The 15,670-nt window shown below is 50.2% G+C and overlaps 6 protein-coding genes across 6 annotated transcripts; 5 read left to right on the top strand and 1 right to left on the bottom strand.

Annotated features, from left to right (window-relative positions):
* Positions 1 to 1,126: 1,126 nt before the first annotated feature.
* On the top strand, positions 1,127 to 4,797 carry N7462_000353 (uncharacterized protein; the record flags this gene model as incomplete). The annotated part of the gene is made up of 2 exons (XM_057072079.1): positions 1,127 to 4,505; positions 4,562 to 4,797. The coding sequence occupies 2 exons, from the start codon at positions 1,127 to 1,129 to the stop codon at positions 4,795 to 4,797; spliced, it is 3,615 nt and encodes a 1,204-aa protein (XP_056938609.1).
* A 535-nt stretch (positions 4,798 to 5,332) lies between these two features.
* Positions 5,333 to 7,414, top strand: N7462_000354 (Zn(II)2Cys6 transcription factor; the record flags this gene model as incomplete). The annotated part of the gene is made up of 1 exon (XM_057072080.1): positions 5,333 to 7,414. One exon carries the CDS (start codon positions 5,333 to 5,335, stop codon positions 7,412 to 7,414), a length of 2,082 nt encoding a protein of 693 aa, XP_056938610.1.
* A 209-nt stretch (positions 7,415 to 7,623) lies between these two features.
* N7462_000355 (uncharacterized protein) lies at positions 7,624 to 9,470 on the bottom strand (the record flags this gene model as incomplete). The annotated part of the gene is made up of 8 exons (XM_057072081.1): positions 7,624 to 7,751; positions 7,806 to 7,939; positions 7,996 to 8,077; positions 8,168 to 8,273; positions 8,345 to 8,949; positions 9,007 to 9,169; positions 9,228 to 9,290; positions 9,351 to 9,470. 8 exons carry the CDS (start codon positions 9,468 to 9,470, stop codon positions 7,624 to 7,626), a joined length of 1,401 nt encoding a protein of 466 aa, XP_056938611.1.
* A 481-nt stretch (positions 9,471 to 9,951) lies between these two features.
* N7462_000356 (uncharacterized protein) lies at positions 9,952 to 10,997 on the top strand (the record flags this gene model as incomplete). Its single annotated transcript, XM_057072082.1, has 6 exons — positions 9,952 to 10,006; positions 10,073 to 10,233; positions 10,290 to 10,459; positions 10,526 to 10,638; positions 10,708 to 10,875; positions 10,933 to 10,997. 6 exons carry the CDS (start codon positions 9,952 to 9,954, stop codon positions 10,995 to 10,997), a joined length of 732 nt encoding a protein of 243 aa, XP_056938612.1.
* Positions 10,998 to 11,526: 529 nt separating this feature from the next.
* On the top strand, positions 11,527 to 12,810 carry N7462_000357 (SDR family NAD(P)-dependent oxidoreductase; the record flags this gene model as incomplete). Its single annotated transcript, XM_057072083.1, has 6 exons — positions 11,527 to 11,608; positions 11,669 to 11,899; positions 11,982 to 12,149; positions 12,230 to 12,463; positions 12,526 to 12,593; positions 12,712 to 12,810. 6 exons carry the CDS (start codon positions 11,527 to 11,529, stop codon positions 12,808 to 12,810), a joined length of 882 nt encoding a protein of 293 aa, XP_056938613.1.
* A 229-nt stretch (positions 12,811 to 13,039) lies between these two features.
* N7462_000358 (uncharacterized protein) lies at positions 13,040 to 15,586 on the top strand (the record flags this gene model as incomplete). Its single annotated transcript, XM_057072084.1, has 6 exons — positions 13,040 to 13,059; positions 13,111 to 13,139; positions 13,207 to 13,416; positions 13,482 to 13,998; positions 14,054 to 14,703; positions 14,760 to 15,586. 6 exons carry the CDS (start codon positions 13,040 to 13,042, stop codon positions 15,584 to 15,586), a joined length of 2,253 nt encoding a protein of 750 aa, XP_056938614.1.
* Positions 15,587 to 15,670: the final 84 nt, after the last annotated feature.

Genomic DNA, 15,670 nt, shown 5'->3' on the forward strand with positions numbered 1-15,670 from the left:
AGGCGCGGGGCTGGATCTTGTTTTTCCGCCTCGTTTCGGCCCACTTGGTTTCGGAGCTAGACGGGAAACGGAGGAGGTCCCAAAAAACGATTGACTGGCAACTATTTTACATCTGTGACATGAGCAGTCTTTCGGTTCGGGAACTGTTGGAAAGTGGGTTTGTGGTTTGGGATGCTCTCGATGTTGCCGCCGAACTATACAATGCTTATGGTGATGGCCCCAGGCCTCAAAGTTGGAGGGTGGTCCGGCAGACTAGGCAGCCGGGATGTAGATCCTCATACAACTCGAGGACCAACCCGACATGCCGACGTAATGCTTGCACGGGTTCATGATCGCTGGAGATAGACTGTTAGATTATTGAGAGGACATTTTGAACAGTGGGTTGTGAAAACAGATGTAAAATACTAGGTTTCGTTGTCCGGAGTATGGCTCTTCGACAGGTCATGAGCCGGCTGGCATGATGGAGCATATCCCGGCCCCCAGTAGGACCGGGAATCCCAAATCCAGGCGGACGGGCGGGCGGGCTGGGAGCTGGTGATTGGCTTCGGCGGTGCTAAAGGGGGGGCGGCGGTGGAGGTGAAGAGGGAAGCCCCCGGTCGCGTTGGTTGGCGTGGCTTAGAGGTCTGGTATGGCGGGTGTATCGGGCTGGGCGGGATGGGAAGGAATGGACGGGAAGGGCCCTGCCGAGCGGGTATTTGAGGGGTATTCTGGGCGTATGGGTAATCACTCGTATTAATCGTCAGATTGGGTCTGTTTGGTCTGATTTGTCCCGTTTGGGTTTGGCGTGTTGGCTGGGCGAATTCGTTACTCTCACCCAAAGCCCCAAGGCCCAAACCCCCCTTCTCCCTCTCTCGAACCATTCCAGTCATTCGTTGATTACCCTGCAAGAGACTTCGGTCTCGACATGCAGCCGACATTCTTTTCTTGATTTTCCATTTTTTTTCTGCCACATTCCTTATTACGTTCTTTTCGTTCCACGCGTGGAGGCCCGCGGTCTCCTGAATTCTTAACGTCAACCCCCTTCGGGGCTACACCTTCACTTCGTTTCCTTTGAACCTCTCTCCTCACCCACAACCTTCCCATTGGAGTGTTTACACCGCCTCAGCCTGTCGTCGCAGCCTAGACAATGAGGGCTTCTTCATTGTATGGGCCCGCGGCGGCCGGCTTATCGACTCTGTTGACGCTGCTGCCGACCGTCCACGCCTTGACTTTCGAGACGGTCTCGACCCCCGACCTCGACCTCTCCTCGCTCGGCCGCGTCGCTATCACTGGAGACTTCGATGGCGTTTCACTGTACGAATATGTCGGCCAGTCCGAAATCACATCCCGCCGGGGCTCGTCCATTCTCACCGCGCTGCCAAATGGCATCCTCACGAACCTCTCATCCGCCGATTCGCAAATCCGTGATATGTGCGCCTTCACCCAGAAAGACGGAACTTTTGCCGGCATATTTGTCGGCGGAAATTTCACCAGCCTCGGGGGAGTCGATTCCCCGGGCGCTGCCTTGTTCAATCCGAATACCACCAAGGTCACGGCCCTGACCGGTCTCACCGGCTCCATCTCCGCCGTGTTGTGCGACCAGGACACCAATCGCGTGTATGTCGGGGGAGATTTCTCCTACAAGAAGGTCTCCAACGCGCTCGCGTGGTCTCCGGACGACGGCTGGACGGATCTGTCGTTCGATGGCCTCAATGGCCCTGTCAACTCGATTTTAAAGGGCGATAACGGCCATATCATCTTCGGAGGATCATTTGATGGACTGGGCAACACCACGACCTCATCATCTAACAGCAAACAGATTCTCAACTTGCAGAATGCGACTATTACATCCGACGCCGAGACCTCTCTCTCTGGATACAAAGATCCCCGCAACATCATCTGTTCGACCAGCGGCGAGGCGGCCGAGGGCCAGACTTGGTTGCTACATGACTATGCCCCTGGTTATTGGCGGGCCTATTTCAATTTTACTTTCAACCCCACCAAAGTCCGCTTGTATAATACCCATTTGGACGGACGCGGCACCAAGAACTTCCTGTTCCGGGCTCTGCCTGATGATGGTATTATGAACATGACTTACACGGATGATTCGGGCAACAAGATCCACTGCGATTCATCTTGCCCACTCTCCAGCAGCTCCAGTGAGAAGTATCGGGATTTCACATTGGTAAACCCTGTTGGCATGAAGGGATTTCAGATTGAAGTTTTGGATTGGTATGGCCAGGGTGCTGGCTTGAACGGCATTGAAGTCTTCCAGGATCAGATTTTGTCTTACGCTGTTGATGCATTTAATGAGCCCACTTGTGCGGGTATTGAGTATCCTTCCAAGTCGACACACACCGGATCCTGGACGGTTGAAGACGAAGGTTACTTGTCCTCGCAGGTGACGGATTCGACTGACTCTAGTACCTCCATCGTCTTTTATCCGGATATCAAAGAGTCAGGAAACTACACTATTCTGTTTTACACCCCTGGATGTGTTCAAGATAGCTCTTGCAGCTCTCGTGGCATGGCCAATGTTACTGCCTCGGTCGCAACAGGTACCAGTGCTTCGCAGCCGTCTCCGACTACCATCTACCAGACCAATGACTACGACAAGTACGACACCCTGTATTCTGGATATGTTGATGCAAGCAGCGATTCATTCCGCCCAAGTGTCACCCTTCGCCCCATCTCTGGCCAAGGAGATATCACTCTCGTGGCATCCAAGGTCCGCTTTGAATTGATAAACGGCACTACCAGCGGACAACTCAATGGACTGTACGACTACAACCCTAGCTCCAGTGCCAGTACCACCGACCTCGACAGCTCGGATATCAACGAGGCTGGAAACTCCCTCGATAAAGATGCTGTGATTATGAGTTTAGCTGAGAATGATGGTGTGATCTATGTGGCGGGCAACTTCTCGGATAGCAAGATCAGCAACGTCATGTCCATCACCGATGGTAATGCCACAGCAATGGCAGGTAACGGTTTGAACTCCGAGGTGCTGGCTATGACCACTCTCAACGACGTTCTCTACGTTGGAGGCAAGTTCACAGATACCTCTGACGGTGGCGCCGATGGTCTCAACTATGTGGCATCGTACTCCTTCTCTTCAAAGAAGTGGTCAGCACTTGCGGATGGGTTGAATGGTCCTGTCAATACTGTCTACTCAATTGATCTGAGTGTCTCGCCTGCAATCAACGAGACCACCATCGCCGTTAGCGGTGATTTCAATGAGATTCGCGCTACTGATGACCACGCTGCTGTTTATGTCGCTGGCTTCGCCATTTGGGTCCCGTCGAAGAAGGCCTGGCTGCAGACTCTCAACGATACTCAAATGGAGTTTGCCGGCCAGCTGTCTGCAGCTACCGCCTACAACGATACCACTCTCCTTGCGGGCAACCTTGCAACCGATGGTATCACTGCTGGTGGCGCTGTATCGCTGCAAGAACTCGAAGACCTGACTCTGGTTCCTTTGTCGATTAACATGAACCATAGTCAATCAAGCTCTGGAATCAATACCGGTGTCTTTGATATCGATTCCGACCGAAACCTCACCATCCTCGGTGGCTCCTTCACTGCAGTTAGCAGCAATGGATCCACTATTCAGAATGTCGCATTCTTGAATGGCAGCGCGCAGACTGTTTTTGGTTTGCCTGAGGGGTTGTACAGCAATTCGACCATCAACTCGATGCTTGTGTACAATGACACTTTGTTTGCTGCTGGCAACCTGTCTGGATCTGTTGATGGGTCGGATGTCAGTGGTCTTGTGCTCTATGACTTGTCCAGCAATCTTTTCAAGACGAACCAACCCTCGGCGATCAAGGGCTCCAACGCTACCGTCAATTCCATTGCCCGCCGTCCTGGATCGTCCGTTATCTTTGTTGGTGGTAAATTTGATTCTGCTGGCAGTTACCCTTGCTCAACGGTCTGCGCTCTCGATTCGTCTCAGAATTCATGGACCTGGCCAGGCTCATCCATCAGTGGTACTGTGTTAGCGCTTAGTTTTGCCAGCTCCAACACTCTCTATGCCGTGGGTGATATTACTATTGGGAACAACAAGACCACTGTTGCTACCTTGAATGTTAAAACCGAGACCTGGACTGCACTCTCGGGTGCATCTCCCGCTAATGTTCCGGGGACGATCACTGCATTTGCACCTGCTATTGAGGATGATTCAAACTTCTGGATAGGAGGCACATCTAGCAATGGGTCTGCCTTCCTTCTGAATTACGATGGATCTAAATTCCAATCTCCAGGCTCTCTGTTCTCCGAGGGCACAACCATACGTGGCATGGAGATCCTCCCTCTTAGCAAGGATCATTCCTCTGTTTCGACTCTGAAGAATGATCAGGCCCTGTTGATTATGGGTCAACTTGTCATTCCCGATTTCGGCAAGGCATCTGCAGCGCTTTTCAACGGAACCACGGTGACCCCCTTTATCCTTTCCTCAAAGTACAATGGGGAGCCTGGCAGCATGTCACAGCTGTTCACCGAGAACCAGAACCCTTACACAACCAAATGTGAGTAGATCTATGCCTTCTATTTTGATTCGACTGTTACTAACATGAAAACCCAGCGTCCCACCATTCCAATGGTATTGTGGTTCTTGTAGCCTTCTGCTGTGCACTTGGCTGCGTCTTCCTCATCGTCGCTGCCGGTGTCATTGCGAACAAGATTCAGCGACGCCGCCAGGGTTATGCCGCTGCGCCTCAATCGTTTGGAACGGACCGACCGTCCGACATGCAACGCCTGCCTCCGGAGTATCTCTTCAACTCCTTGGGGCAGCCCAACCCCACCGCACCAGTTATCTAATGAATATCCCAATGTTCACACACCTTTACCTATCTATCTCTTCTGCACAAAATCCCCCTTGGCTCTCTCAAGTCTTTGTGAGTAGCATTTTTGTTCATTTTTTTTCTCTCGGGAGTGGTGTTGTTATACCCCCTTTTTCAAACCCTCCCCCGCTTAATGTCTTGTTTTAAATGCTAGCGCATCTCTGGTTTATTTTCGCACTGGCCATCTGCAATTTTTTTTGGCAGTGGATTTGGCCTTGGTTTTGTTTCGATCTCCTCAGTTCCCTTGTGCATATGCCACTTTACCTGTGACACTTGTATGTAACTTAAGTGAAACGTCCTGGGGACGTGGATAATACAACGATCTATGTTAGCAGATGCTTGAAAAACAAACGACGAGATCATATAATTACATCTAGAATGACCGGGTGCTCTCAGCAGTCCACTCAATTGGCTGGGAAAGCTGAAATGCGGGGAACGGACAACCCCCGGATTTCCATCTTTTCCGTTTGAGCCCTTCGAGCCACTCTTCTCTTCATCCAGCATACTATGCGATGGCACGACATCGCAAGATTGTCTGCTCCAACTGCCGCAGACGCAAAAGTAAATGCGACGGAGGCTCACCGAGTTGCACAGCATGTGTCTCGGCTGGCTCAACCTGCCAGTACGAAAAAGGACCATCAATCGCATACGTGCGTGCCCTACAAGCTCGGATCCACGAGCTCGAAAATTCTCGAAGCAACACAGAGAATTTGCCTCTATCACCATCTCCATATACTGATTCTGTCGCCAGTCCTCAAAATGGGAACTCGATCAGTCTGGATGAGCGCGGAGACGTAAGCTATCACAATCAGACATCGGCTATCCATGAGGCTTTACCGGCGGCTCCATCCCAACCACTTCTTACTGAGACATCGTTATGTACATCGAGGACGACGGTCGAGCAAAGTAATAGGGATGCTCGACGCTCACTTGTCGCCAATGCGATTAAACAGAAAGCGCTAGAGCCGCTGAATTTGGATTCAGTTCCCCCTCAAGTCGATGTTCCCAAGGGGCTGGCCAGTGTCTTGCTCCAACTGCATTGGTGCTGGCTGCATCCAAGTTTTCTGTTCGTGTACCGCCCGGCATTTACAAGGGAAATGCCACTATTTGCTCGCGGTGATCGCGCTGTTGCCTATTGCTCAGCAACATTGCTCAAAGTTCTCTACGCACACAGCTGTCGCTTCATCCGTGCCCCTGAAATTGTCTGGAGTACTATTCAAGCCCTGCTTCAGCAATCTGCGCGTGACATTGCATGCGGCCGCTCTTCTTCTGCATGGCTCTATTCTGGAATGGCTTTCCGCATGGCAATTGATATTGGTCTGCATGTTTCACCGGATAAGTTACGCCAGTACTCTACCTCGCTCTCCACAGAGGATATCGAGATCCGAAAACGGCTGTTCTGGAGCTTGTTCGCCTGGGACAAACACATTAGCTTGTACCTAGGACGGATGCCGAATTTTGTCACTGGCATTGACCATGTATCTTTGGAGTTTCTGGATGACTTCACAGACAGAGATCTCTGGGCACCTTTCTATGGGCCTGACCCTGTGGCGGCTGAACTCCCAGTGTACCCACCGACTCCTGGATATGTGATATCATGCTTTACGGAGTTGTGCAAGCTCTGCAAGATCCTGACCCAGGTTATGTTGGAGCTCTATAGCTCGCAACATCGTAGCAAATCCATATTGTCAGACTCACGGCAAAGTTCTTTCGTCAGAATAAATACGGAACTACGGGCATGGTGGTCAGATCTGCCGCTATTTCTTCGTATTGCCCCTGACAACATTCCTGACCTCAGTCCACCCCCGCATATCACCTCACTTAACTTGATGTACCATAACACCATGATACTTCTCCACAGACCCCACGTCTCCAGCAGACAAAGTTCGCCCTCTAGCAGAGCGCAACAGAGCTGGAAGATATGCCGAGGTTCAACAACCGCCATCTACGATTTGCTGAACATGTACGTGGCCACGTTTGGATTCCATCACATCACCTACATGAACAGCTACTGCACGTACACTGCTGCAACGACGGCCGTATACCAGCTGGAGACTGCAGAAGATGGAGTGCTGCGCAGCCAGTCTCTCGAATCGACTTGGGCGGAACTGAAATTTTTGCTGGATATTCTTCAGCGCACTGCAGTGACTATGCCGGGTCTAAACAGAAGTATTGATATTATCCATACGAGGATCAAGAAGATTCTAGATCGACAGGTTTCCAGACAGCTTGAGTCTCTGTTCCCGACAAGGCCTTCTGTTGAGGGTCGCAGACAGGAACAAGCACTGCAATCGCAACCGGTTGGAATCACAACTAGGCTTGAAGAAAGAGTCCCTTTTGTTGGCTTTTCTGACGATTTGCTGGTGAATTATACCCACAATGCGAGTCGCAATGAGGAGGTTGCGGCGTCTACCGGGAATATCCTGGAACAGTTGGACATGTGGCTCCCAGCTTTTCCTGGCCAGGACTTTTCTTATGGGTCGGGTCCTATGCTCGATGCCCAGGATATTCTAAGTCCCGAGGCACGATCTACTTTGATGGGCTCGAGCTTGGATCCTCATATCCGACTTGACCTTGATTTAGAGAATGCCTGAATAATGCTGTACTTTAAATTATAATTCATTCTGGAACACCTATATTACGTATTGCAAATATATACTCTGATGATTTTACCAAATATTTCCACAGGTTTGCTGAGCTATTGTGTAGGCAATCGGGAGATTCATCAAGAGTCAAATATTTGAATAATGTCAGCTTCAAGTATCCTAATAATAATTATATGATAAACAATTCCACTCTACGATTACAACACATATCGGAAGTCTTTATTTTCGAACTCAGTACAGTCCCTCATACCTGCCTCATCACTCTGGGCCTTGTCTGGGGGACCGTAGTGCGAATCACGATATCGATTGACAGCAAACATGTAACCTTGGAAGAATTAGCCCACTACAAGATGCCCGAAGAATGGTTATGAAGGCATACCAAGTAAACCAAGATGACAAACAGCTTTGATCAAATATCCAACAAGCAGACCGATAGTAGCTCCCTTATATTCGGGTGCTTGTGATGCTTTGACGACAAATGGACCAGCGAAATTGCCCCAGCAGTAGGCGGTGCTAAGTTCCCGTCAGCTCATTCTCAAGTCACTTGAATGTTCCAAAGTTCAACTTACAATACCATGGCGTTCGCCATTGCTCTGTGTGTATAACCGGCCATATTCGAGGATACCGTGACCAGCGAGACCGTGAATCCCACTGATTGACTGTTCACTAGCCAAAAGCATACCAATCTCGACCAGGTATGGGACCGGGGTAAATATGCCATGCAGCCAGCGGTGACAGTACACAGAATGTTTGCAGCTGTTGCGGTGAGCAGCCGAGAGCTAGGGACGTTTAGTGTGATAATACCGCCAATTATCAAGGCGACAATCTGCACGGCATCGCCGACGGACTTCAGTTCTGTTGTTCTTTCAGTTGAAAGCCCATATCCTTGATAATAATAGTAGAGAAGGAATTGATCACTCCATTTGGAATGGCAGCAGCAAAGACTGAGACAAAAAGCAAAATGGCCTTAGGATCCACAAACGCAACAAGACCCTGCTTCTTGTTAAAAGTTTTATTCTTGATTCCTGTCTCATTACCAGCGACACGCTTGACAGCCAAGAGACGCTCTGTCTTTGATAGGAAGAATGCGCTTGAAGGAGAGTCTGGCAAAGCAAAGAAGACCACGAAGGCCCAGAGGCAGGTTGCAGAGCCAAGAATGTAAAAGATGAGCTCCCAGCGCGCAGGCGTAAAATCCGCGGGAAGCTTTGCGATTCCAAAGGAGATGTACGAACCAATAATGCCCCCCCATCCAAGGGAAGAATACCATATGCATTGGCGAAGTGGGATCTCTTGACGGGTATACCAAAAACCAGTCATGAGGGTCAGGCCAGGAGTGACGGTTGCCTCGAAAAGTCCCATTATGAAACGGACAGCGAGGGCACTTGAATAAGTACGGCATTGAGTGAGGATGATAACCATCAGGCCCCAAAGGAAGATGCTAACTGCGAGGACACGCTGGGCTGGGAATCGTCCAATTAACCAGCCGCTGGGATACTGGCCGAAGAAGTACCCAGCATAGACCACTGCAGGATGTTGGTTTTGGAGCGACAAAATAGCAAAGAGTAATATCGATGACTTACTTGCAGAAAGATAATTGAATTGTTGACCTTCTAACCCTAATGTTGTTTGATAATCAAACAGATTTGCATAGTTCAATGCGGTCTTATCCATGAACTGCAAGGCTTGCGTAGTGAGGAAAATGGGAAGAATGACCAAGTCAATCTTCCAGCGAATTTTGGAGTTCTATGACCCGATTAACACAGAAAAAAAGAAAGACTGGAGAAACAAGCTTTGAACTGACTTCTTTCTTGGAAATTACCATATGAAGACCCTCTCGATATTCTTTATAGCCTACCGCGTCGGCCTATAGTCGTCTCACACAGTAAGTACCGAGTCCCTAGCTCTGTGCTAAGTGTCGACATACCTCGAATGAGGAATGTTCTTTGGCTTTCTCGATGTCATCAACCTGCTGAGCACTGTCCGCTCGACGCAAATCTTCGATCTCCATATTGTCATGCAAATCTCGTTTTACAGCGCTCGCCATGCTAGACAGAAAAACCTGCTACCAACAACAGCTATATCGTAAGGATAAGAAGTCGACAAAAGCAGAGCTCAGAAGTAAAGGGAAAAATTAAAAAGAATCCTTTTCCCGCTCGGGGTCCCGCCCCCAGATATAGGGCGGTACGTACATTGTTCCCTTATTTGCTTCCCCGGTTTGTTGATTGCAAAGCCGAGTGCGGACTGCGGGGAGAATCCACCGGCAAGGCCAAAAGCGTGGCCAGGATTCACGCCATCCCCACCCAATTCTAGCATCGGCCAAACTCCGGTGCATCAGCTGAGTCTGTCACCGGCAAATGGCCGAAGGAACAACCAAGGAAGATTCTGGAGTTTGGGGAGCATAGCACTAGGATAAGTAGCGTTGAGAATGGATGAATCGTCCATATTGCTGGAAACCAAAGATTGAAGGGATCAAAAGTATCTTTTTTTTTTCCTTTCCCACCCAAAAAGACACCTCTTCTTTCAAAATGACTCTTTCTCAAGCTACCAGCAACGACGACGCATGGATTGCGAAGCCCTCAGGTCCGTGTTGTTTGAAAGGAACTCTGCATGAGGGTAAGCCTCGGGGTAAATTTGTGACCATTTCAGGGGTGGAAACCTATATGATACAACCGGAGGCATCAAAAGCGAACGGCAATATCTTGCTCTATTTCCCCGATGTCTGGGGAATGTTTACGAACGGGCTCCTGGTAATGGATGGATTTGCGGATGCAGGATATCTAGTTCTTGGCTTGGACTACTTTCGAGGTGTATGGTTTAGAAACTTCATCCGTTTGCCGTTCTGGTTTAGCTAACTTAGCCCCAGGATCCGGTTTGGAAACATCGTCGAAATAGGCACGACCGGTCAAATCCTGGTTTTGACTATGAGGCATGGAAGCAAAAGCATATGGCCTTTGCAGATGAAGCAGTCCCACAGTGGATTGAGGAAGTGAAGCATATCTATGGGAAACCATCTACCAAGTACGCATGTGTTGGGTAAGTGTGATTGCAAATATACCTCTGGGGCATTTGGATGGCTCTTATGATGCTCTTATAATCCAGATATTGCTTCGGGGCACCCTATGTTTGTAATGAGCTGGCGATGGATACTGTGAGTGCTGGTGCGTTCGCTCACCCGGCCTTCTTGAAAGAGTCGCATTTTGCAAATATACACAGTATGTTTTTCAAACAAGCTCATATACACTGTGTATATAACCGTGTGGTTAAGCTGAGAAAAAGTATAGAGCCTTTGTTCTTGTCCTGTGCAAAGGAAGACCATACCTTCAACCAGGAAGCACGACGCGCTGCAGTCGACGTCCTGAATTCTGGAGAGAAAATCTATCAGCTCCAGGTTTTCTCAGGCGTTGAGCATGGGTTTGCTTTGCGAGGGAATATGGAAGATGCCTACGAGCGTAAGAAAATTCAATATATTTGATGCAGCATTGAGACGAGGCTGATGAATATTCTAGGTTATGTTAAAGAACAGAGCCTAAAGAGCATCGTGGAATGGTTTGATTTCTGGCTTTCACAGTGAATGAACATTTTTCAAAGAGATAAAATAGCTATTTTTTACCTAAGTAATCAACTATTTTCTGGAAATTATTTAGTTTACCAGCTCCTATAAGTCAAAATTCCTCGCTATCATTTTGTATTTACGTTTTGACCCATAGACCTCGGAAGACTTTGTGGAAGCGAGGAGCCGAATTGCCGCAAGCCCCACTGTGCCTTCTATCGCTATGTTGACTATACTGACTCGCGCATTGTCCGAGATTGGCGAGTGAATGCTCCATGGATCCTTTAGCAGCTTAGCTCGCTCCCCGGTCATGCGGTCGTTCCATCTCCACTCCTGGCCCCCATTCCCCACCTCGCTGGTGACACTTCGGAAAGCGGGCATTCGGCGAATGGCCGGTATGGCCCTGATCGTATACAATTCACGATTTTTGGTATTAACCTTTCAAAACCCGAGGGGCTTATAAAAGGCTCAACGGTGAACAAGGATACGTATATGCAAATTAAGGATAGGAATCGGACAAGAGAACTCAATTCGAAAACGAATCGACACTATGGCTACAAGGGAGGTATCAAACGCCTTTGATTTTTCAGGTGAGATAGCCATTGTCACAGGTTCTGGCTCCCGAATGGCTGGTAAGAGCGCCGAATTATGAGCTTCTCACCACGACTTATAGCCGGCTAAACAAATCACAGGCGAAATCGGCAATGGCCGCGCGACTGCAATCTTGCTGGCTCGACAAGGGGCCAAGGTGGCACTGGTGGACTACAATGTGGAATGGGCTCAAGAGACCAAGCGCATGATCGATCTGGAAGGTGGCACGTCTGAAGTCATCCAGGCTGATGTGACTGATGAAAAAAGCTGCCAGAATGCCGTGACACGGACAGTCGAGCTTTTTGGCACTGTACACATCTTGGTGAATATCGGTGAGCTTTCACCCAACCGAATAGTCGGTATCAGATTCGGAAGACATTTTAGCTGATCAAGCGTTATTCTTACTGCGCTTAGTGGGAGTTGGAGGAGCAATGGGGGATGCTACGAAACTGGACTTGGAGGCGTGGGACCGTGACTTCCGGATCAATGTGACGAGTATGATGCTCATGAGCCGTCATGTCGTTCCTGAAATGAGAAGAAACGGACGTGGTGCCATTGTGAATATGTCTTCAGTGAGCGGTCGTACGTTCATTCCTTGCTTGTGATGGTTTAATCACTTTTTCCTTTTGTTGCGACAGCTTGATTGATGGATAGATTCTTAGTATTGGGAGGAAACCCAAGCCTCCTGTACCCGACCACGAAGGGTGCCATCATTCAGATGACTCGGGCAATGGCGGCTCAACATGGCCCGGAAAATATCCGAGTGAATTGCGTCTGTCCTGGCATGGTTTATACACCGATGGTGCGCGGTCGGGGATTGACGGACGAGATGCGACAAGCCCGGATCAATCAAAATCTCTTGAAGCAGGAAGGTACTGGCTGGGATGTTGGTTATGGTAGGTGCCGGCTCTTGAGAGAACAGGCAATGTATCCAAATCAGATGCTGATGGTGGACTAGCTATTCTGTTCCTGTGTAGCAAGGAAGCAAAGTGGATCACCGGGCTGATTATGCCGGTAGACGGAGGTGTAAGTAGATGCAGTTCCCAAGTTTCTTAGCCGCAAGAAAGGGAAGGTCAAAGCGTGACGACCGTTTCTTGCTAAACTGTGTCGTGATTCCGCTGACTTAGACTTCTTGACTTTTTAGACCACCGCCGGGAAAGCCGACCGGCCCGCTTTGAAGGCCGATACCTTGGCGGAACAAAACACAGGGATTCCTAACACCCAGGAGCAGAAATTACCATAGAGGTGAATACAATTGACAATTGAGACCGTAATATTCAGGAGTGTTGTCGAGCCAGGCGTAGTGGTGAGGTGATTGAGGGAGTAGCGAAGTAGCGAGAGGGAAGGCGGAGTTGTGGGGGCCAACGCGGCCCTTGTCCCCAGGTCACCTGCCCTCCCCGCAAGTCTCCAGGTTTCTTTCTTTTCCACCCGGGGACTCCCCCACCGATGTCGCGCCTGCGCCTTTGCCCGGCATGCGATCCCGAACCGGCTGGTAAGTGGTGATGGACCCCTGCAGGTCCAGTCTATGGCTAATTTACTTCAGCTTGACATGCCGGACTCGCAAGCTCAAATGTACACCCTCTCCATGTCACCCCTGCGGCGCGCGTACCACCGTCGCCCGGGCTAACCTTCTTGACAGGTGATGAGCAAAAGCCTGAGTGCTCACAATGTCGCAAAGGGGGCCGAGAGTGTCGGCCAAGCGAGGGAATTGTGTTTCGCCATCAGCAAAATGCCTCGATGAACGATAACCCCCAGGAAGCGCCTGAAGGGCGCGGGGACCTGAAGGGGTTCTATTCGTATAAAAACACGTTTGACAAGGACAGTGTTTGGCTGGACGTCCCTAAACACGGTAAATCACCCATGACATCCAGGCTGTTGCCCTCCGGTCACCCCGTTCATTAATCGTACCGCCAGTGATCTTCGTCGATAATTCCGATCCATATGCCGACGACATCGAAACCTCCCTTGCCGAATCCAGCGCTGTCGCGCTGGCACAAGCTCAGAACCAACGATGGGGCAGCGGCTCCAGGGCTAGTGATGCAGGATCACATACTCTCGAGGCTCTGTCGACTGTCGCCAGCCATGATCGGTTCCCTTACTCCCCCATGACCCAATCCATCCCCGACAGCGTCTCATATCCCTCCCCGAACCCCTCCTCGAACCGATCACGAACCAGTGCGATGCCTCCTCCCTCATCACCCTCCATGTCCCTATCGGCTAGCAGCAACAACACAAACATCAACTTTCTCCTCAATCCGTCGCACTCCTTGTCTCCTCCTGTAGACCCTTCCATGACACCCGACTCACGAAGCACCTCCCTCCCGTCTCGACCTGCTCCATCTCGAACAATAGAGCACCTTGTGAATAATACTGAAACCGATTTCGAAGTCGCATTTCTGTTGCGACATTATACCGAGGGGCCAGGGCTGTGGTATGTATCTGCTTGGCGGACTCCTTGTTGGAAGATCCCTAACATTGCGTTTTAGGATGGATCTATTCGATTTGGGCACGTACTTCGCCTCATATGTTCCAGTCAGAGCGATGTCGAATCCGCTGCTCAAGTATGCAGCCTGCGCATATGCCGCAAAGCAACTAGGTCGGGTGAAAGGTGCCAAGGCGAAGATGGGCGGGGTATGCTCTCGACAAGCCATCATGGAAGTATGGCCTGAAAAAGACAACAACTTCCTCTGGCATGGCGCAAAATATTATGAAAAAGCCATCCAGCTGCTGATGAAAGAGCTGCAACCTGATACTTCCGGCGCGCTTCCCGAAAATAACTCCGAGGCGTCGGGACAATGGAACGCGACTAAACCCTGTGATGATGCAGAGAATCCTCGTAAGCGTCGTCGGCGAGTGTCTAACAGTCGGCTCTCCCGAGGCGTACATTCGGACGAAATATTGGCGGCAACGGCCATTTTGTCAATATATGAATTTCTCGATGCGACAGGCCCGGCCTGGAATCGTCATTTGAGCGGTGTCAAATCCCTGCTTGATATGGCCGAGGTTGGGATCATGCCAGTTGACCAGAGCTCCCCTGATGGAGATAGCCCGTATCAGTCGTTCAACAAGTCACGTCTTTCCAAGGCGCGCAAGGCGACCTTCTGGAACTTTGCGCGACAGGACTATCTAGCTGCATGTGAGTTGTGCTCTCGTCAAAGGTCTTTAATAAAGTGTGTGCCTAATGATGTTTAGTTATCAACGAATGCCAGACGAGATTGAACACGGATGATATTGCACTTTGGACAGAAGCCGGCTTGCAGCTTGATCACATGGGCTTTGTGCGCCCTAGCAATACAAGTGCTGCAGGATACCCAGAAGGTGACGGTATAATGAAAGAAGATCTCATCTGCAATGCTCTCATCTGGATTCTGTCCAAAATTGTCAATTTCATCAGCTCCGGTGATAACTCTAATGCGAATGACAACCGATCAGTCGAGAGTGGGCCCCTAGGAGTTTCGCAGCAAGTCCTCCTAGAGCGGTGGTATCGACTCGAAGCTGAGCTTGACGCCTGGTATAACGGCCTACCGAACACTTTCCAGCCATGCGCGCGGATCGAGCCGTCCCAGATCTCCCATTATCGACCCGCCGAAGAAGCGAAGGACCTCGCTACGCTGCAGGAAATATGGTATAGCATTCCGATGTGCGCCTCGACCATGCAGCACTACCACATGGCGCGCATTCTCCTGCTCATCAACAAGCCATATGAGAGCACCAGTCGCCGAAGCACCATCACCCTGCGGCTGCAATCGTACCGGTCCATAGAGGCCGAGATTGGGTACCATAGCCGGGAGATTGTTAGTATTGGACTGGCTCGCCCAGATGGGAGCGTAAGAATCCACGCTTTGCAGCCTTTATTTGTCGCGGGCCAGTGCCTGACAGATCCGCGCGAGCGCCGGGCCACGATTCGACTCCTACGAGCTATCGAGGCTGATCTCGGATGGGCGACTGAGTACCGTGTGCAGCAATTGCTGAAGGAGTGGGGGTGGGATGAGAGTCTTCTCCATTCAGCAGGGAGTTGAGCCTGGGTTGTCGCGGGTTGAAATTGAGCCAAAAGAAGACTCGAGTCAAACCTCCTAGGCACATATCCACCTATATAATAGACT

The sequence above is a fragment of the Penicillium macrosclerotiorum genome, assembly GCF_028827735.1.
Source record: "Penicillium macrosclerotiorum strain IBT 26536 chromosome Unknown utg000001l_segment0_segment0, whole genome shotgun sequence".
NCBI lineage: Eukaryota > Fungi > Ascomycota > Eurotiomycetes > Eurotiales > Aspergillaceae > Penicillium > Penicillium macrosclerotiorum.